This window comes from Meriones unguiculatus, chromosome 14 (assembly GCF_030254825.1).
Source record: "Meriones unguiculatus strain TT.TT164.6M chromosome 14, Bangor_MerUng_6.1, whole genome shotgun sequence".
In the NCBI taxonomy this organism is placed as follows: Eukaryota; Metazoa; Chordata; class Mammalia; order Rodentia; family Muridae; genus Meriones; species Meriones unguiculatus.
In genome coordinates, this window is record NC_083361.1 from 28,333,902 (window position 1) to 28,355,143 (window position 21,242).

The 21,242-nt window shown below is 48.1% G+C and overlaps 1 protein-coding gene across 2 annotated transcripts in view; it reads left to right on the forward strand.

Annotated features, from left to right (window-relative positions):
• Window positions 1-21,242, forward strand: part of Galnt18 (polypeptide N-acetylgalactosaminyltransferase 18) — a 297,912-nt gene that overhangs the window by 196,556 nt on the left and 80,114 nt on the right. For both annotated transcript variants that reach the window (XM_060367028.1, XM_021627896.2), the window contains exons 4-5: window positions 18,310-18,493; window positions 20,275-20,472. In XM_060367028.1, the coding sequence (XP_060223011.1) occupies window positions 18,310-18,493; window positions 20,275-20,472 (382 nt within the window). The remainder of the gene's footprint in view (window positions 1-18,309; window positions 18,494-20,274; window positions 20,473-21,242) is intronic.

A 21,242-nucleotide genomic window follows, 5' to 3' on the forward strand; every position in this document is an offset into this window, starting at 1 on the left:
CACACTAGAAAGAACAACACTTTAGTATCTGTTGTCATTTCTCCCACATTCTGATTAATGATAAATATAAATGGATATAACCGCTCTATCTAACTTCATGTAAGAGTATAGACTATGTTACCTGCTTTTTGGTCATGACCCCCTGGCAGAGCTGCCTTGGCCAGCCACAGTGGAAGAGGATGCATTCAGTCCTGATGCAACTTGATGTGCTGGGGTGGGTTGGTGGGGGTGGGGGCTCTCCTTCTCTGAAGAGTAGGAGAAGGTGGATAGGTGGGAGAAGGAGGGAGGGTGGGACTGGGAGGAGAGGGGGGAGGGGCTATGATCGGATATAAAGTGAATTAGTGAAATAAAAATAAATTTAAAAAAGTACTTTATCACAGTAACGAAAAGGGAATTAGAACATCGTCTAAAGCTCATATAGACTGACACTACCTATAGCACTAATGAACCTACTTGTGACCTCCCTATCTTTAGACTACCAAAAAGCAAAATGAGATATTGGCCTATTGATAGAAACCATGTCATGGATAGTGGTGAGTTATAAATCAATCTCTGCAGACACAGTCATTCAGTCAGTGGCCATTTAGCATGATTATGCAAGCATCCAGCCCAGATGACTGAAACCAGTAGCATTCTGCAAATGTTTTTCTCAGTCCATGGTGTGCTTTTAAAGCTGTGACATACTTTTGTTGTTGTTGTTGCTTTTGTTCTCTGGGGTTTTTATTTTGTTTTTAAAAAGAAGATTTCTTACCAAAGAGTGAAGGCGATAAATGTCTTAAAAAAAATACCTCCTGTCTTGATTAGCTTTAATTATTAACTTGACATTGCCTAAAGTCACCTGAGAAGGGAGTTTTAACTAAGTTTTCTGAGGACAGATGGGCCTAAGGGTCTGTCTTTGGGGGATTGCCTTGATTGTTAACTGTGATAGGAGTGTCAGAGCACTGTGGAGAGTGCTATTTTCTGCCTTGAGCTTTTGCATTGACTTCCCTCAATAATGGACTGTGTGATAAAGCCAAATAAACCCCTCTAAGTTACTTTTTATCATAGTGCTTTAGCACAGCAACAAAAGGGGAATTACAACTTTCTCTAAAGCCCATCCGTTAGTACCTATTGCCCAGTGTAATAGTATTAGGAGGGAGGTTTGGGGAGATGACCAGGTCAGGAGGGTGGGCCCACATGTGTGGGATTAGTGGCCTCATGGATGGAAACCCAGGAGCTCCCTCACCTCTTCTGTGATATGACAATATAGCAAGAAGATGGCCATCTATTTCAACTGTTTAAATGAAACCAGCCAGTTTCTTGGTCTTGGATCGCCCAACTTATGAAACAGACTCTCTGGGTTCATTTTCAACAGACATCCTAACTGCTCAGGGCTGAAGACTGACTGCCTGGGTTCAAATCCTACTGCTGCCATTTACAAAGTAGGGATTTCATGTGCTAGCCCTGGGTTTTGCTTTTCTTACCTTTAAAAGAAAGAGGTGTGTATTAGTTGCTTTCCTTATCACTGTGACAATAAAATAAAATGCCTAACAGAACAACTTAAGGAGGGAGAGTTTATTCTGACTCAGTTTATAGGCTACCGTCCATCATGGCAGGGAGGTTTAGTGCTTGCTGGTTCAGGCCATGGAGGTGGGAAATCACAGCACTGTCTTCTCTTATGATTGCCAATCAGGAAGCAGAGAGAGCTCAGACAGGAAGTAGAGTCAGACCCTCCCCTAAGCTCTATACCCCCCAAAGATTCTAGTACCACAAGCTGGCAGGTCAGGAACACCTCTGGGATTCCTGAAATCTACAGACTATGGGCAGTGGGTACAGGAAGGAGTCCCTCTGCAGAAAGGCAGATCTCTCTCTCTCTCTCTCTCTCTCTCTCTCTCTCTCTCTCTCTCTCACACACACACACACACACACACACATACACACACACACACCAGCTGCTTACCAAGCACGTAGCCACAGACACCTTGCTCACTACGTCAGCCTTTTCATCTAGGAAACGCAAATACTAACGGCTCCTCTCAGGGTTGTTTAGAAGATTAAATAATGCCCATAATGTGTGGAACACTTCGCTGTGGGAACACAGCAGTTATTTAATAAATGCTAATTTCCTTCCCTTTCCTTTCAAATGGAGCATTATTCCCCAGGCCTGGGGGCGGGTGGGCTGAAGAATGGAAGCTAAGGAGCAGGGCTTTGTCTCTACCGTCTTCCAGTCTTCCACAGTCCGTCTCATGTGGGACCCCATCAGAGGCCCTGTTCACTTATCTTAACTGGGCTCTCACAGAGCCCAATCAATGGAAATGCTGAAGGTGTTTTCTCCCCACTGCCTAGTCTCACCTTCTCACAACAGGAGCCCCTCAAGGGCTCTCCTGACTACGCTTCTTTCGATTTCGAGTCACTGGTTATAGTATAGGCAGAGTTTGGGTTCCCAAGGCTTCCAGAATCTACTATCCATGAAATAAGAGCTTTTCTGGCTCCGACACTCTGCTATATGTGTGCTGAAAGTCAGGTTCCACACTCCTGGCTCCCCTTTTCTCAGATGTGGAGACAGGATGGACATTTCCTCTGTCTGGAGTGCTCACCTGTGATGGCTAATGCCCACTGTCAAGTAGATGAGCTCTAGGTCACCCGGGAAATGGGCCTCTGAGCATGCCTGCGGGAATTATGTTGACTAGGTTCGTTGAGATGGGAAGGTCCACCCACAGTGCATAGCACCATTTCCTGGGCTAAGAACCTTGATGTATGAAATGGGGAAAGAGAGCTGAGCAAAAGCATTCATCTTCCTCTGTTTTCTGACTTCAGACGTAATGTGAGCAACTTCCTCAAGATCCTGCTGCTGTGTCTTCCCTGCCATGACTGACTGGGCTCTTGAACTAGAAGCCAAATTCCCCGAAGTTTCTTATGTCAGGGTCTTTTATGACAGCAACAGAAAAAATCACTAAAGCACCATTAGTCTGCCTCACCAGTCAACTCTTCATGACTGATGAGAAATGACAAGTCCAGAACAGCCAAGAGTTTTGAACAGACACTGCAGAGTCCTTGAAGGAACATCAATGGCCTTTGGGGATCTCCCAGGCTTCTGAAACCAAAGGTCTTTGTGCATTTGTATACTGTGTGTATGTGTGTGGGGTGTGTTTTCATAGAAAAGACTCTTAAGTTTCACTAGATACTCATTGATCTCCAACACATGAAAAGCCAGGTTTTATTCACTCTAGCTTCTGGGGAGAGACATGTGGATCAGCAAGTCGTCAAATGTACTATCGTGAGGGAATGGAAGCTTTCTCTTCCATACCTAAGTCTTCATGGTGCTGCCATGTGCCTATCTTGATCCACCAGGTCCAAGGATCAACTACAGACTGCAGACCCAGAGTCCTCTCTGTCCTCTCCCTTTTGGCCATACCAAACACTTCCTGTTTTTGCATGAGCTGGTGCCAAGCAGGAGTTCACCCTAACTTCCCCCAATAACTGTGTTTCCACAAATTGAAACATACATGGGACTCTGAGATGATCACCACACTTGGCTTCCAGACCCAAGTTCTCTTTGCCTGTTGCCCAAGCTGTCGAATAGCCTTCTGGGAAGTTTTCTCAACATCTCCAGGTTTTGCTCTACTGATTCATCACCCATCACTCCCACATGTGAACCCCTTCCTTATCATCCAGCCACTCGCCATGGTAACCTGTTCATGCTTTTCTTTTCTCCCCTGTTGAAGAAGGGTTGTAAACTCCCTCTGCCTCTCCTCTTGAAATGTTGCCCTTTTACAAGCAGCTTCTGTGAATCCCAAGGCAAGATGAAGAAAACAAAACAAAACAAAAATGCTGGCAAACACCATCCACAGACCCAGCCAACATCCTGATGGTTCTTTGTTCTTTCAAAGTCAGTGGGAAAATGCAATGTAATTGCTACACCTTTATCAGTTTTCTGCCCAGACTTTAAAACCTTGGCTGTCTTTGAACATGATGTCGTGAAGTCCCATGAAGTGGAAACTGAGGGACATGGCTTTGCTGGATAGAAGCTCCTCTCCCACTTGGCTGTGTCCCCACAACAATGACCTGCTACTGTTGTCCTCATGTCGATAGTATCAGGAACCTCTTCCAGAAGGTAGACACTTGCATGTACTTAGTACAATGTCCTTGGCGTACAGACTGAGCCTTCACAGTTCCTGTGTTCTAGAACCTTCTTTCAGAACATGGATGTCTTTCTTCCCATCAGTGATGCCACCTCTGCTCTTTCCTGTTCTCCTTCCCTGGTTTCTCTTCCCTATTCTTTGTGTCATTCCCTCTACCTTTCAGGGTGACATCATCTTAAAGACAGGTGCATTGCTTTACCATCAAGCGGTGGACTGTATCTCCGGGCTGTGTATCCTGATAGCTCATGCTTCTGATGGGAAGGCCTGAAACTTCCTGAAGTTTCCTGACCGTTACCTATTTGCTTTGTATATTGTCTGGTCTCAGGTCCCCATCTCATGGGATTACTGTGCAGATTATAGGAGTGACAGAGTACATGTATGTAGAACATGTGACCCAGACTTTGCCATACATTGTGTGCCAACAAAAAAAAATTCCCTCAGCAACTTACCTTCCTTCGAATCCCCTCTAGCCATTGACTCTGCTTAGACTCAATTACTTCATTAGGAATGGCCAGACTCTTATCTATGGCTCTCTTGGGATGTACAATTGTAAACCAGTCCTAAGTCAAGGGAACCTAACCCATACCTAGGGTTCTGACTTGAGACCTTTCTATGCCAATGTGGACCACCTTGTTGAGGGGACTTCCCAGTGCTGTGTCTTCCACACTTGCTGAGGGAGTGCACAAATGATATGGGGAAGAGGTCTAAGCTATAAAGCAGGAGATTCACACAGGCAGATATAGTGGGTTCTTCCGTATGTCATGGCCCCTTCAGACAAGGAATCCAGGTATGCGGTCCTACTCTGGGGCTAGTCCAGCCTTGCATCAAAATGACCCATGAGTTGATTCCATGGTGAGCACCCCATCTGGCTGTACCAACTCTTCATTTTCCAGAGGTGTGAGAAGCCATCACAGTGACAAGCAAAATCACTGAGTGGCGTGGCAAGGGAGGGCTTTAAAATGCTCACTAAGTAACCAGACCCATTCTGTTCCTGTCCCAAAAAGCGTTACTGGCCACAGTCTTGTTAGAGCTGCAGAGCAGCTCTGATGGCTGGAGCATAGTGAAAAAATGCGTATCTTGCATGAAAGGAGATGCAGCCAAATATCTCCCCTCCATAGGTATCTGGCAGGGCCAGGTGTCTGATCTAGTGCTCTAGTAGATATATTTAATGAATAACTGGATGAAAGGTCCCTGATGCCATTTTAGCTCATCTGCCAGAGGCCTCTACTCAGAGGATATCAAATAAAGCTGCATTATGACTTTTTAGTGTTTGGAGGCCATCTTTCAATCTTTTCTAACCTTTATACTCTTTTCTCCACTCACTCGCTTGCCCAACCTCCTCCCTCCCCCCCATTTGCTCTGTGCCCGGACACCCAGCCATACCCTCCTTGGGTCACCACATCTGAGACATGCTGTGCACACTCTCGCCTTTCTCCTGCCTCCACTCTGTGCCTCTCTGACTTCTTAGCAAAACCCGCATCATCCGTCTAGTCAGTACGAACCCAGCCATCATAATATTAAACTTGGAACCCTTCTCATAGCCATCCAGTCTGGTGCTATCTCTGCCTTGGAGAACCCCACTGAGGGCAGTGGACTAGTTCAGTATGGCTTGTTGCATGCACGATGCCCAGCCAGCGGAAGCACTGTCCCTGGAGCCAGAGACCAGCACATCTACCACATTCGGTACACTAAGATATTTGTTTAATGATTTGCTTCCAGTGGAGCGTGATCGTGTGGGGAGAGCTCTGAATTGCTTCCTACACCTAGTGCTCGGCACTGAGCTCTCCACATGCCAAGTTCTCAGCAAACATCTGCCCGGTGAACTCCAGAACAAAGAGAGTGTAGAGGGCATGCAGTGCAGACAAGCAGCAATATTTTCAGCACTTGAGGACATGTCTATCAGGAAAGTAATATTTCTTGGGTCTCTAAGGCAAGTTTCTAGAGAAGAGTGTGATGATAGATGGTCCTGAAATGGAGAGGTCAGAAAAAATCAATGGTTTCCGAGGCCTGACCAGGACTGTGCTGGCAGATGCTGGGTGCCAGGGTCACATACATCCGTGGGCAGCTCATTAGCTGCTTATTGCTCCCACCTCTCCCTGATCCAGCCTTGCAGTGGCTATTTCTGGACTAGCCGTCCATTTCTGGCACTCTGATAGCATATGAGAACCTGGGCTCTGTTTTTTGGGTTTTTGTTTGTTTTGATTTGTTTGGCACCTTAAAAAGGAGGCTGCAGGACCTGGAGGTGGGTCAGTAAATCCACATGTGTGCAGATGGAAGCTGGGAAGAGGCCAGTGTTAGAGGCTCACTGGGATGTTGGCAGGAGTGTCTCTTTAGCTTACACTCTGAATGGAAAGCAGCAAATAGCAAAGTACAAAAATAGGTGCTTTCCTAATAAACAAACCCCAGCAGTTAGTAAAGTACCTGAAGCAGCTATGTGCCTGCTGCCTCGGGCAATGGTCCACCACACACAGCATCCAAGACCTGGATTCAAGCCTCTTTCGATCCCAATCTCCTGCAGCCTCGTCAGAACTCAGACTACAGTGGAAAGGGGGTATAGCAGGCAGTCCTGACACTTCCTCCTCTCTGACTCCAGACTTGCTCATTGTCACCATACGACAGCTGAGACCAGGATTCCTCAGTCTGGGAGAGGATGGGAAGGAAGCTTAGACATGCCTGTTGAATGCAAGGATGCCCTACCAACAAGAGCACTGTCCCCGGAACTACAGTGTGCCCTGTCTACCACACCCCTTGAAAATTCTCCACTTTGAAAGACTCGACATGAGCATTGGACAAGGGTTCAGACAGATGGGATTTGAAGTGGGACTTCCTCATTGGCACTATGACATTAGACAAGGGCACCGGATTTTCTTACCTGCAAAATGGGATTGGTAGGTCATACCTGCCTTGCAGGTCAAAATGAAGGCTTAATGAGCTGCGTTGTATGAAGTGGCTTAGATTCTGTCTGGTAAATAGGTACCCTGCCCCTAAATGTTCCCAACACGAAGCTGTGATGGGGACGTGCTGAAGGGATATGGCGGTATAGCCTACGATGACCATGAACTTTTGCACCTCCTGCCTCTGCCTTTCCAGGGTTGGGGTTACAGGTGCCCATTGCAGTGCCTGGTTCATGCCGTGCTGCGGATGGAAGCCAGGGCTCTACACGTTAGGCCAACACACTGCTGGCCAAGCTGTATCTCCTTCCCCAGTGTACATTATTATTTCATTCCCACACTCTCCTCCCACCAGCAGAATACTAACACAGGTCAACAGAGGCTTCTAGGAGGAGAGATGGTAATGTCTGCCCTGCCGTATGACCGTGGGACTGAGTCTGTGCTTCGCCATTCAGTAGCTGTTCAAGTGGAAAATAGTCATGGTGTATGGAGACTCGGTCTTTCTCTTTTTAAAATGTAACTTGCAGGATGCCAGGAGGGTTGGATGGGACACTATGAAATAGACCTGGTGGTCCCAAGCACACAGGATGTCAGAAGGGGTAAGGTTTAAAATCCCCAGGGAGTTGGGAGGCTCAACCACGGGGCCACAAGCTCTTTTTGGGCATCTTTCTAGCCAGCTCCTCCAAACCTGCACGTGTGAGTTTCTGCCCTATGTTCTGACTGCCCATCTAGTGAGGACATCTCCATGAAACCCCAGATAAGGAGAGGAAGAAAACCCTTGCCCCTCCCCCAGGGTCCAAGGATTCCAGGGTCCAAGGAGCAGTCAGTGAGTCCACATTGCGATGCAGCCCCAGGGTGGGAGGAGCTGAAGGAGACCCACACTGAGGTTGTCCTGGATGATCCAGGCACTAGAAAGCACTGAGCTGAGATGTGATCCACCATCTTTTCACTCCTTCCAGGGTCACTGCCACAAGCCAGGCTATATGACACAGCTCAGTGCTGGATCACAGCTCCGTCATTACCACCTAGGTGTTATCCAGGTGTACAAACCTACCTCTCTCTTCCCTGGGGCTCCAAGTCCTTGAACAGTTCCTCTGGCATGCACTAAACAGGCAGATATTCTTGGAATAAAGCCCACTCTGAAGCAAACATCCCCAATGGCTACTAGAAATGGGGATAAAACTAGCCTGGCCTCCATTATTTAGCCTCATTTTGCGCATCTGTGAAATGGATCCAAGAGCCCAAATAAAGGTGAATACAGAGAAATAGATACTGTTCCTTTTATTTTTTCATCTCCTTTAAATAACAAAAGGAGGCCTGTCAGATGTGTGTTCAGTCCCTAACAGAGCCTGAAAGGAGACTCACAGAATATACCTTTCAGCCCTAGGGAGAAACAGAAACTGATTTGAGAATATGGACTCTGGGGTCAGACTCCTGAATTTGGAATACTGGCTCAATGACTTTTCAGTTACTGGACAAAGAACTTGACCTCCTTCTGACTTAGTGTCCACATCAATCAAATGGGTTACAATACAATACAATACAATACAATACAATACAATACAATACAATACAATACAGTACAGTACAGTACAGTAATATTTCCCTAATAGAGATGTTGTAATGGTTGAATGGCATTAACAACAACTCTCTTAGGAAAAATACCTTGAGAGGGAACTATTTAAAGAAATAGATGCAGGTTGTGAAGAGAATGGGTTTGAGGGTAGAACATAGTGAGTAGATGGGCCCTGGGGAGCAAGCAGTGGTATTCTCCGTTGGGCAGAGGTAGGAGTAGAGGGTGTCCCTGGGAAACATCTCACAAACTGGATTTCCCAGGTGATACAGGGGTGAGAATGACTCCCGGCATGGGTGGCTTCCTTTAGAAAAAGATGGAGAAGAAGCAAGAGTGCAGAATAAGGAGCAGAGAAGAACACTGCGGAAGCACGCAGCGTGCCCCATGGGCTCCTGGTGTCCCCGTGCTAAGCCAGCTGGTAGACAGTGTTCTTCTAAGTGCACCAAGGTTCTGGGAGGTTGCATCTGCATCGGGCCACACAGCTAGAAATGGCAGAGCTGAAAATGAAGTCGGCTTGACATCATCTCAGAAAGGAAGAAAAATAGGGAGGGCTAGAGGCAGAAGTTCTGGGTTCTGCCCTGTCACGCGCCCCTTCACATGGAGCTTTCTCCTGGAGAATAGATTGTCTAACGGTGCCCCATGAGCTGAGGAAAGAGGCGTCACACTTTCCCATCTGATGAGCTGTGCCTGCTGTGGCGTGTAAATCTGTGTGACACCTGCAGGTCCCTGGGCCTCACAAATCAGCCAGATGGAGGCAGCTGGGCATGTGGCCTGAGCAGAGGTAATTTGCAGACCTGACTCACAGCCAGGGAGTGCCTTTATCTCCTCCCTCGGAGGATGCTCAGGAAGCTTGGAGCCCGCTGGTAACTCTGGAGCTTGGGGCCAGAGGTGGTTCCTCATTGATTTTATGGGATAAACTCTACCAGTCCCCTGTGTCTGAGAGAAAATGGTCCCATTGCTTCTCAGCTGCACCTCAGATTGGCAGAACTGCAGATATGGACAGGAACCCTAAAGCACCTGAGCTGGTACAGGTAAGGCAGGAGTGGCCCCAGGCGGAGGGAACTTAGTGTGCAGGCCCTGTGGCACAGGTGAGCTCGGATGGTTGGGGACAGAAGTCCAGGGTACTGTTGAAGAGGTTGAGAGGAATGGGGCCAGGACCCTTGACGTTGTGGATCTGGGTGGCAGATCAGGAGATAGAAGATGGAGGAAAGAGGGGAGCAGCTTGTCACTATTGCTGTGACATCTATGAAAGTTAGTGTCTGATGACTGGAGACTGAATTGTGGCATTTTGGACTAAGAATCCTAAACTCATGTGCTATCAGTCAGGAGATTATGATGAAGTTCCTGAGCTGAGAGATGCTGTAAAGCTGCCACCAAGGAGAAGTTAAAATTATGTGAAAATAGAAATCAGCACCAAATGTCAAGTTGGCCTCTGGTTTACCTGCCAGGTATGCTGGACCTTCCCAAGGGCCATGTACAAGGTAGGGGGACCTGGTTGCACTCTGTGATCCCTGCTGTGCACCCCCTCAGCTTGGATGAAGCCTGATATCATATGGGGTCTCCAGCATCCCTGAGTTTATTCCCTACCTAGATCATGAGAAAGGCCCCCAAGCCAGGGCACCAGGGCTGGAGTAGTCTCTCCTGCCTGGACACAGCTGACATCAGTCACTGACTATGATCTTTTTAATAAGTCCTATGACTAAAGCCACCAGGGCAGGATGGGTCCTTTCTGCTTAAGCAGCTTGCAGCAGCCAGACACTATCCCACCTTTGCTTAATAGAATTCCCTCCTTGAGCCCCAGAGAGTGCAAGGTTCAGCTGGTCCTTCTACAAGTTCATTGAACAAGGGAGCCAGCTGATCTCAGTTCATTATTCTCATTTTAATTTAGTCAATTTTACTCAAGGTGGACGAGCAGGCAGCCACAGAAGGCTGGCCCCAAGGAAGAGTTGTAGCTGAGGCCCTGGGTTTGAGGAAGACAGGGCTGTGGGGCAGAAAGGAAGACGGTGTGATTTTTTTGGGATCAGGCAGATGTGAGTAGGAATCCACGCTGCTCCCTCTCTCCTGTGCATCTAGACCATGTTGTGTAAAGTCTCAGATCCTTCCCTCATTGTTTGAAGGTGGCACTGGCCTCTGAGCCATGTTGCCCAGGTTTGCATCACTCGGCTGTTGCTGTGGCACTGAGCCTATCCTCACATCTCTCTAGTCTCTGAAGACTTCATTTGTGACAACAATAAATTAAGAGGGGGAAAAGTAATTTTCAGTCATGGTTTCAGAGGTTTAGGACAATAGTTAATTGTTCCTGTTGTTTCCAGGCCTGTGGAGAGGCTGGAAGGGGACATGTGGTGGAGCAGAGGGGGATTGCCTCATGCAACCAGGGAGTAAGGAGAAGGAGGGCAGTGAGAGGGGAGATAAAGAGTTAGGGGAGGAGGAAGAGAAGGAGGAAAAACAAGACTATGTTGACTGTGATGAAGACAGGGACTGTGATGATGACTCAGGATCCTGATTTCTCTTTCAAAGGTACACTCTCAGTGACCTTTCCTCTAACTAGGCCTTCACTCTTAAGATCCTTATCACCTTCCCTTAACCCATTAAGTTGTAAATCCATAAATGAATTACTACATTCATGAGGTTGGAGCCCAGGTTATCAAATCACTTCTAAACACCACTCCAAGGACAGCCAAGAGTTCAACACGCTCCCTGGGGTTATTTATGATCCAAGCCATACCCAACAGCGTTGTGGATGTTGAGAGTGTTGAATGAGTCTTGTGTGAGAGAGTTTTTTATGACTGTACTGAGCACATGAAGAGAGAGAGGAAGTTTACCTGTGAACACCACTGTCTGTAGGGTGGGAGCGCATGGCATTTCAGATGTCCTCTGTGGGTCATGATGGAATGATGGACAGCAGACTAGAAGAATGCATCTAAAACAGTGGGTGCAGTGCCCATCACACGGAGAGTGGAGAAAGCGCCACAGGCTGCACCTCCCTGCCCTGGGTTGTAAATTCTGAGTTATACTGCTGGAGCTGACTCACCAGTGTGAGCCCATAGATTCTACACAGTGCGGCTCCTTCTGCAAGCGCAGTTCTCCCCTGTTTCACATTAGTGACATCAGGCCAGGGGCTTGGAACAGTGTGTGTATGCATGTATGCATGTGTGTGCGTGTGTGTGTGTGTGTCGGGGAGAATTCACACCATAGACATTGATGGATGTTAGAAACTGAGAGAGAAGAAGAGGAAGAAGAGGAAGGACGAATGAGAATGAGGTTTGACTAGAGCCCAACATATCTCTGAGTACCAGGGAACACTGCCCGGTACAGTCTTCTGCCACAGCCACCTTCAAAACTTAATTTCGATCACTTTGTCACAGGTCCCTATGGATTGGAGGGGAAAAGTCAGTGTGTATCAGAAGAGAGAGGGTGTGAGTGGGGTTGAAGACTGGCTCTGGGGACCCTACTACTTTTTGAGTATTATTTCTAGTGATTGGGGTGTCCCTGGTGCTGAACCATGACATCAGGGAGTAGAATGAGAAAGAAAGGGGGGGAGCCCTTCTGTGGTGATTCTTGGTCAGACTGAAGCTGATGCTTGCCCCAAGAAGACTGTGATAGCATGCCTGGTCCCTCTGGTCATGTTTTCCAGCCTTCTGGGGGGCTCCTTCAGGGAGCACTTTCCTAAGTCTTTGCCAACACAGCCAGCTCAGCCTTCAAGTGAGGGGGCTACTTAAGACCATTTGAAATATCCTTCAGCACCAGCTGACTTTGAAAAAGTGCAGCTCTTAAAGTAGCTGAACTGAAGTGGGGAGGACAGAAGAATGACCCAAGAAAGGTTTTTGTAATCTGCCAATGAGTTGAGTTGAAAGCTTCTCTAGCGTAACCTCATAGAGAGTTTAACGTGCATCGAACTGGTCTGTTCTGGAATCCATGCTGCCCTGCCCAGGCTACCTTGCTCACCAGCCTGCTACCTGCCCCCAAGCCCAGATTCTTCACGAAGGATGTGATGAGTGTCAGCACAGTGCTGTGGCAATCAGCTAGCTTTGACAGCCATGGCATCCTTATGCACAATCTCTGTTTAAAGTGTGTTGATACAAGATTTGTGTCTTAATGACCCTAAGTGGTTTTATAGAGGGCTCAGTTAATCTGATATGAGATCTGCTGCTCACTGTTAAAGGAGTAAACCAGCTGTGCTGTGTTTTTAATCTTTAAATCAACAACATTAGTGGCTGTTCACCTTGACCAGTGGAGTTGAGACAGAGGGTCAGGTAACATGATGATCCAGGCTGGGTGTACAGAGACAACTTTAGGGTCAGGAGGAGGAGTTGCCAGGGGAGACATGACAGCGGCCTGTGCAGAGAACATCTGGGAAACTACAGAGGATAGTCCAAAGCCCAAATGAAGGACAGGCCCAAAGGTGAGTGCTGCGGTTTGGGTCTTCAGTGTCTCTCAAAGCCTGTATGTTGGGTTTGGTCTACAGCCTGTGACACTGTTAGAAAGTTCTAGGATCCTACAAATTTATCCAATATTTTTGACATTGTGTGTGTGTGTGTGTGTGTGTGTGTGTGTGTAGGCCAGAGAACAACCCCAGTTGTTTCAAAGTTGTTTCTCTCTACTGTTTATTTAGGCAGGGTCTCTCACTGGCTTGGAACTTTTTAAGTGGGCTAGGACAGCTGGCTCCAGGGATCTACCTGTCTCCATCTCCGATGTGCAGGGATTCCAAGTACATAAAACTGTGATGGGATTTTCATGTGGTTCTGGGGATTGAACTCAGGTCCTCATGCTTGCAAGGCAAGCACTTTACCAACTGAGCCACCTCTCCAGGTGTCACTAAGTGAATAAGCCATAAGCCAACTTCTTAGTGATGTCTCTGAGAGTGAGGAGGTTTTCTGAAATGCTCATGGAAGGGCATCAGGGTGCTGTGGTTTTACAACATTCTCTCAAAATGAGGTGTTCCAGGGATAAGGGAAGCTATGCCTTTAAGAAATGATAAGTGCCTGAAGAGGTGGCTCAGTGGTTAAAAGCTGTAGTTGTTCTTGTAGAGGATCCAGGTTTGGTTCCCAGCACCCACATGGCAGCAAACAACTGTCTGCAACTCTAGTGCTAGGGGACTTAACGCCCTCTTCTTGCCTCCATGGGACTGCATTCGGGTGATGTAAAAGCATAAGTGCAGGTCAAACACCAAACACACTGTTTTAAAATATGACAAGCATGCAGGCTCTTCCCTTATGACTGAGACTAAAGCCCACCAAAGAGGCTTTGTTTCATGCCCCGCCCCCCGTGCCAGCTGCTGGCGGATTGATCTTAGACAGTCTAGCCTACTGAGCTGTGAGGGATTGGATCTCTGCTTCATAAATGACTCCGTGTGTATATTTGTTAGAGCCAGACTCTGGGAGGATTTGGACAATGACTCTACCCCTAGGACCGGATTTCCTTCCCCTATCTCCTCCTTCTGATGCTACCACATCGGGGACTAATACAACCTGCGTCGAGTGGGGCCCAAATGTTTTGTCTACCATAGCATCTCTTTCCACAGCCACAGCAGCTGAAAGGCATATGAAAGTTGTTGAATGAAAGAATGAACAAATGGATGAATTGCTTTTCCCTTCACTCCTGCATCCCCCCGCCCCCAGCACATCACACATGAGGGAATGATCACCCGACACTAAATATGAAGAAGAGATTCTGGTCTGCCTGCCCTTGGCAAGCCTAGACAAACTCTTCTGCAAACTTACATGTGACTTACACCTCTAATCCCAGCACCCCTGAAGGCAGAGGCAGGTGAATCTCTGTGAGTTTCTACAAAGTGAGTCCAGAACAGCATGGCAACGAGAAACCTTGTCTTGAAGAACAAAGAAAATTACCTGTGGCCGGCCTTCCACAGACCAGAGACCGATGGAAACCAACTTCCCGATGTTTTGGTTTCTTCACACAGTGTCAAGCTAAGCATTGAAACCAGACTAACAGTTGCAGGGGGCCCACTCCCTGTCCACCTTTGAGCCATCACTCTCAAGCACTGCAGTGGGGCAGATAAAGGGACAGAGCTCTGTGCGGCCAGGATGCTGGATTCCCCACTTCCCCCCTCCCCCCACCGGTGCCTCAGCCTGAATGAGTGTGAGCACGCTCTTGGGGAGCGCTCCATGTGGGGCCGTGGAACACGGCCTGTGTCTCACGGTGTCATCAGCACAGCTAAGCCTCTCACATGTCAGCAGAGCAGGAATGTGTGGACCAGGAGAGGGCTGGAAGCACCACCCAAGCAGGAGGATGCTTGGCCCCATGCAGTGTCCCACACAGGGCACAAATGCTGTTTCTCTGTCAGCACTGGCTGTGGACAGCTCCCACATTTACTCAGCCTGGGAAATGTCATAAAGAGCAGACCTCCTGCCTCCTGGCTTCCCAGCATGCTGCTTTAAGTGCAAAGCATAGCTTCTCCACTCTGCAGTTTCACCCCCATCCTGCCCTAATATGACATTTTAATTACATTATTGATATTGTTTTTTAAAAGCGTACTTTTTCATTGAGACATTTGGTGCAAGCATGTAATTGCAACTACTTGGAAGGTGGAAGCAGGAGGATCACCAACTGAAGTCGAGCATAGGTAATTTAGTGAGGCCCAGTCTCAAGATTAAGATCTATACATCTGAGGCTGTAGCTGAATGACAGGTTGCTTGCCTAGCATGCATGAGGTCTTGGGTTCAATTCCCAGTACAGACACCCCAAACAAGTAAACAACCCGTACTTTTTCCTATAGCTTACATAGGGGAAACATTAAGAATGATATATCTTTTGGAATAGAACTTGAAAATCAAAGTGTTGGGTTAGGTAGGGAAGTGAGATGTTGATCAAAGAATGATGATTGGTCATCGTATTTATTCCCAAGCTTTCCAACCGCCTTAGTAGGGATGGTCAGTTATGTGCTTGTGTTTAGTTATAAGAGGAAAGAGACTATTTTTCTATTTTACAGCAAGTGTTAAGCAATACTATAAATATGTGAAATATTTAACAAGATATATAATATGTACTGTATAATATATAATTTATCACTCACAGGCAACGTATTAGAAAATAGTTTTCCTGGAAACATGTAAGTACCTTTGAGGTTTTTTTATACTTACTTAACAACTGACAAAGGTTGAAGGAAAACATGAAAGTTGAGTTATGTAAAAGTACTTTGCAAAAACAAACAAACAAAAAAAACAAAACAAAAACAAACAAACAAAAAACAAAAAAACTGGGCCAGAATCATCCAGAACATTTTAAGCATTTCAATCCCCCTTTCCTCTTCGGCCCTACCCTTTCTTCCTCTCCTCTCCCTCCTACATTTTAGCCCTCCCCACCCCTTTCTAACTCTCTTCCTCCCTTCCTGCATTCACAGTTCCTGGCACACATTTGAATCCGAGCACTCTGGAGTTGAACTGACTGTGGGCAGACATGCCATCGCCAACCTTCATAGCTCCCTGGTGACAGACGTACTATAAAGGGACTACAAGCATGAGCAAAACCGAATCTTCACCACATGCTGTGTCTTCTTGGCTGACCCCTCCGTATCTGATACCATTTCTGTACCTCGGTCTTATCCCAACCCTCCTCTCCATCAGAACAGTTCGCACAGCTTCATCTAAAGACAATCCCAGAAGTCACTGACTTCAAACATCAAATGCTGGTTGGCGTAGAGTCCTGCAGTCAGGATATGTGTCCCTGGGCAGCTTAGCAGATGCCTTGTGTTTGCTCTGCATGGGGTCACGGATTAATTTGGCTGTTTAAGACCTTAGCATCACTTTTCTGGGGCCAGAGGATCTTAGATGGCCTTGCTTCTCTGTCTGGGCCATTCATCCTTGGGGAGGCTAGCTTCAGCTTCCAGGCAGCCAGAAAGGGAAAGCAGGAGCTGCTGGTCCCCTGAGGTATACATGAGATTCCTAGGGAGACCCTTTGGTAGCAGTCCCACAGCACCCCCTCATCAGTGTCTTAGAACATGGTTCCCGGTGTGTACGAGCTAAGGTATTAACATTGAGTGCATGGGTTCCTTGATTCAGTATGAAATACAGAAGTGCCTCTGTCCACAACTCATTCCCTTATATATTTGCTCCTGGTGATGGGTAGTTGGCTCAGAATGAATCCTGCTCAATGGACTGTGAGGAGTCCCGGGCTCTTGCTTCCCCTGCTGTGAAAGCCTAATGATCATGGCCACTGTGTCCTCCCAGGCTGAGAACTCCCGTTACAGAGAGAAACGGTGAGGTACACACCAAGCAAGGGCCAGTTACAACAGCACAGTGCCTGCCACCGACCTCCCAGAAATATGATCCAGGCAGAGAGGGTCCAAGCTGAGGTCACTGGGGCTTCTCTGGTTGGCTGAGAGGAGCAATGGAGGAGCCTGGGCAGGAGGAGGCAGCTGAGCCAATGAGAAGTCTGGCCTGTTAGCTTCTTTTCTTACTGCTGCTGACAGGAAGCAAGTTAAAGGAAGAGAAGTTGGTTTGGGCTCATGGCTGTGCATATACAGTCTGCTGAAGTCTTAGTCTGGATGTTGTGAGGGGGGAAGCAGGGCAGGCTATCAGTCCACCCCAAGTGACCTTCTTCCTCTAGGTAGTTCCCACCTCCCAAATGTTCCGTGACCTGCATGTGTTGTTCAATGTGGGCTGCTGAGTGACATGGGGAGGGGAATCCCAGTGTGTGTGTGTGTGTGTGTGTGTGTGTGTGTGTGTGTGTGTATGTGTGTGTGAGTGTGAGAGATCCAGGGGTTTGGGCTCAGAAATTCAATGCCTGTTATTATCCCAGCCGTGGGCTAGAAGGAGGAGAGAGGGTTCTGAAGACAGCCAAGGGGTGTGTAAGTGACCCTCATAGCAGAGCCATACCTCCAGCAGGATGGGAGAGGGAGGGACCGGTGCTTAGAGGATGTGGTAGCCCCGGGTAAGGCCCTAACTGGCATCATTATCTGAGACTTGTGGCCAGCGAAAGCACACAGCATGGAATCCTGCCCAGCCACGGACAGCACTACCTGGAGGGGCAGGACTGGAGCAGAGCCCGAGGCCTTCCCTCAGGCAGGTCAGCACCACGTACACAGAGCCAGGCAAGAGTGGCCTGCTGTTACCACCCCCCATTCGTAAGTGCCCAGACATGTGAGCCTGCAGGGAACGTTTTGTATAATAAGTCCAAATCTTGATGGCCCACGCTGGTCAAGTACATAGATCGGGTGTAAACCTGACTCCGACACTCACGTGCCGTGTAATGCTGGGGGAAAATGATTAGTTCTCAAACCCCAACTCCTGTTGGCTTGCTATGATGATGAATGACTCAACGTTTGTGAGTTCTTGGTAAGTATGTGATGCTGAGGCTTAATGAATGCGTCTTGGGGCTGGAGAGATGGCTCAGAGTTTAAGAGCACTGGCTGTTCCTCCAAAGATCCTGAGTTCAAGTCCCAGCACCCACATGGTGGCTCATAACCATCTATAGTGAGATCTGGTGCCCTCTTCTGGCATGCAAGCACACATGCAGGCAGAACACTGTATAAATAATAAAAATAAATAAATCGTTAAAATACATACATACATACATGCTGTCTTCCTGTTTGCTCTCAGAGCTTAGCTATGCTGTCCACCCCTGGGGGCCAGGGAAAACCTGGAGAGTGGGGTGGGGTGTTCTTACCTCCTGGAAAGGGGCAGTATTTCACCTTAGTACTGTGAAGGTTTTGATTGTTTCTGCTCTCTGCTCTCACTCGGCTAAGAGGCATTTTTCTCACCAACAGAGGAGCTCAAAGAGAAGCTGACCGAATACGTGGACAAGGTGAATAGCCAGAAGCCAGGCTTCATCAAAGTTGTGCGCCACAGCAAGCAGGAGGGCCTCATCCGCTCCAGGGTCAGCGGCTGGAGGGCAGCCACGGCCCCCGTGGTGGCACTGTTCGATGCCCATGTGGAGTTCAATGTGGGCTGGTGAGTACTTTGGAGAGAGGAGAGGTCCCTGTGCGAGCCAGTGCATTCTGGGATCTCGATCATGGTCTGGAAGAAGAGAAGAGACTTGTGGGGACAGCTGAGATATGGGTATGTGAGTGAGCCAGACCTTGCAATAGGCCTGGACCTCATGTGAGTGAGGGGTCAGCACATGGAGGGGATGGTAACACCAGATCATGGAGACAAGTAGGGCAAAGCAGAGAGACGGCTCCGTGGTTAACAGCACTGGCTGCTATTGCAAGGAGCCCATGTTGGATTCCTAGTACCCCCAGGGCAGCTCACACCCATAACTCCAGATCCAATGAATCCATCGCTTGCTAGCACTGGCGGGCACTGCACATGTGTGGTGAGCATACACGCATGCAGGCCAAACACTCATACACATAAAATAGAAATAAATGAGTCTCAAAAAAAAAAAAAAAGCAGAGAGGTCGAGAGTTCCCATTCACAGCTGAGCAAAGGGCTCCATCGTCTGCAGGCAGCATAATTGGGGGTGATACAAGACAGAGGCCTCACCTCACAGACCGGGTGAGACCAAATGGGCAGATGTGGGTAAAGGCGGCTTCCTGGATCCTCCGAACCTCCATCCATCCAAGAAAAACTAGGTCTTAGAGAGTCTTCCTCTCTCAAGTCAGTTCAGTTAGGAGTCAGATGGGCTAAGTGAGAGAATGAACAGGAGACCTCTGTAGCTGAACCCTCCCTCAGAGGGCACCTGATGCCAGCGTCCCCACAGACCTAAGATGGTGTGGTGCTGCCCACTGTGCGTGGCTCTGCCTGGACATGGGGGCACACACAGATGCTAAGGGTGACTGTGAAGAGCTGATACACACACACACACACACACACACACACAGAGAGAGGGAGAGAGAGAGAGAGAGAGAGCAAGAGAGAGACAGAGGGGAAGAGAGTTCCCTGCCCTCTTTCCTGTGTGCTCAATGGCCTCCATGTCTCTACCCTCCATTCTAGCTCCATGGTGCCAGCCTCTGCCTCAGGGAAGCAGGATGACAAGGGCATGCTGGCAGCAAGGAGTGGCAGGGCCTACAGGCAGCCTGGGCCAGATGCCGGCATCACAGCCCCAAATTAAGGCTGCAGCACAGTCATTTTTTATCTTCGAAGTCCCTGCGTGCCACTTGTGACTATTTAAAAAGCATTTCCACCAGATTTATGGCCAGCCCAGGAGAGGGACACTTACTATTTCAAGCTGATTTGAATAAACAATTATGCACGGAATATATTATTAATGAGAAGCTTATCATTCCTGTCGGCAAACACATTATTCTTCTGCTACCCAGAGGGGCCTATCAGTCCCTGGGGAAGCCTGGATCCCCCCCCACCCCTCCTGAGGCAGAGGAAAATGTACCTTTGCCCACACGACCTGCCTTTTCCTCCAGATCAGTCCCAGCAAAATCAAAACCCAAGTTCAAAGTTCCCTCTGAAGCTTCAAATCTGTTCCTTCTTTCTTTTTATTTTTCTTCTTCTTCTATTTTTTTTTTCTAATCTTGATTTCTGTCATGTGGGTAAAGAAAGGGAATTCACAGTCTGAATGAGAGTCTCCCAAATAGGCTCTGAATTTACTGAAAGGGCCACTTGTCTTCTTGCCCAGCGGAGGTCAACTCCTGGGGATGTAGAATAGGACCTCTCTCCTCTCCATCTTTGGGGAGCAGAGGTTCCTTCCTCTTGCTGGAAACGACCATGGTGAGCTGCTCAGTCTGGCTGTTGCCCACCTTGTCAGCAGTGATTGATCACCTCTTCCTTCCTGCCAGGGCGGAACCAGTCCTCACCCGGATCAAGGAAAACCGGAAGCGGATCATCTCACCATCTTTCGATAACATCAAATATGACAACTTTGAGATAGAAGAGTACCCGCTGGCCGCCCAAGGCTTTGACTGGGAGCTGTGGTGCCGCTACCTAAACCCACCCAAGGCGTGGTGGAAGCTGGAGAACTCCACAGCCCCGATCAGGTATGGCACCCTTCCCCTTTGGTCTCTCTGTCATGGCCCTCAGGCAAGAGCTTCCCTTCAGGTGGACAAAAGTTACAGTGTGATCTTCAGGCTCTGCTCATGAGCTCTTGTGGATCTTTTTCAAGAAACCACGGGAGCAATCTGAGCTCCAACGTCTCAAAGGCACTCCTTTTAAAAAACAGATTCATTTTTATTTAGAGGCATATGTGCATATGTGTGTGCTTACGTGCATATGTGTGCCACGTGTGTGAGAACCTGGAAAGCATCACATTTCCCAGAACTGGAGTTACAGTCTGTTTGTTATGAGCCAGCTAATATGAGCGGTGGAGACTGAACTCCGGTCCTCACGAAGAGAGAGAAGCACTCTTAACCTAACTCATTACCCCAAAGTAACTTAGTCTCCACATCTCCAAGTACAGCTATGAGGGATAAAGTACTGTGCCTGATGCTAGAGATTCTGAGTGAGGAGGATTTGATTTCCGACCTCTCCAAGGCTGGAATACAGCAAGGACGAAACACATCAGAGGATGAATAATCTGCCTCACAAGTGGAAAATATTCAAACGGCCGGGGAAAGGGAAGCATTTGAGCTAATCTTCAAGGGTGAGAAGAGATGGCTAGATGGAGAGTGTCACTCATGTGTGACCCTGATGGTCAGACAGGAGGCTCACAGAGACTGTATGGAGAGATGCAAACTGGGCAACCCTAGGTATGAGGCCAAGCCAGACCCTGGGGCAGATGTGCCTGGATGGTGTTTAGGTATTATCCTGT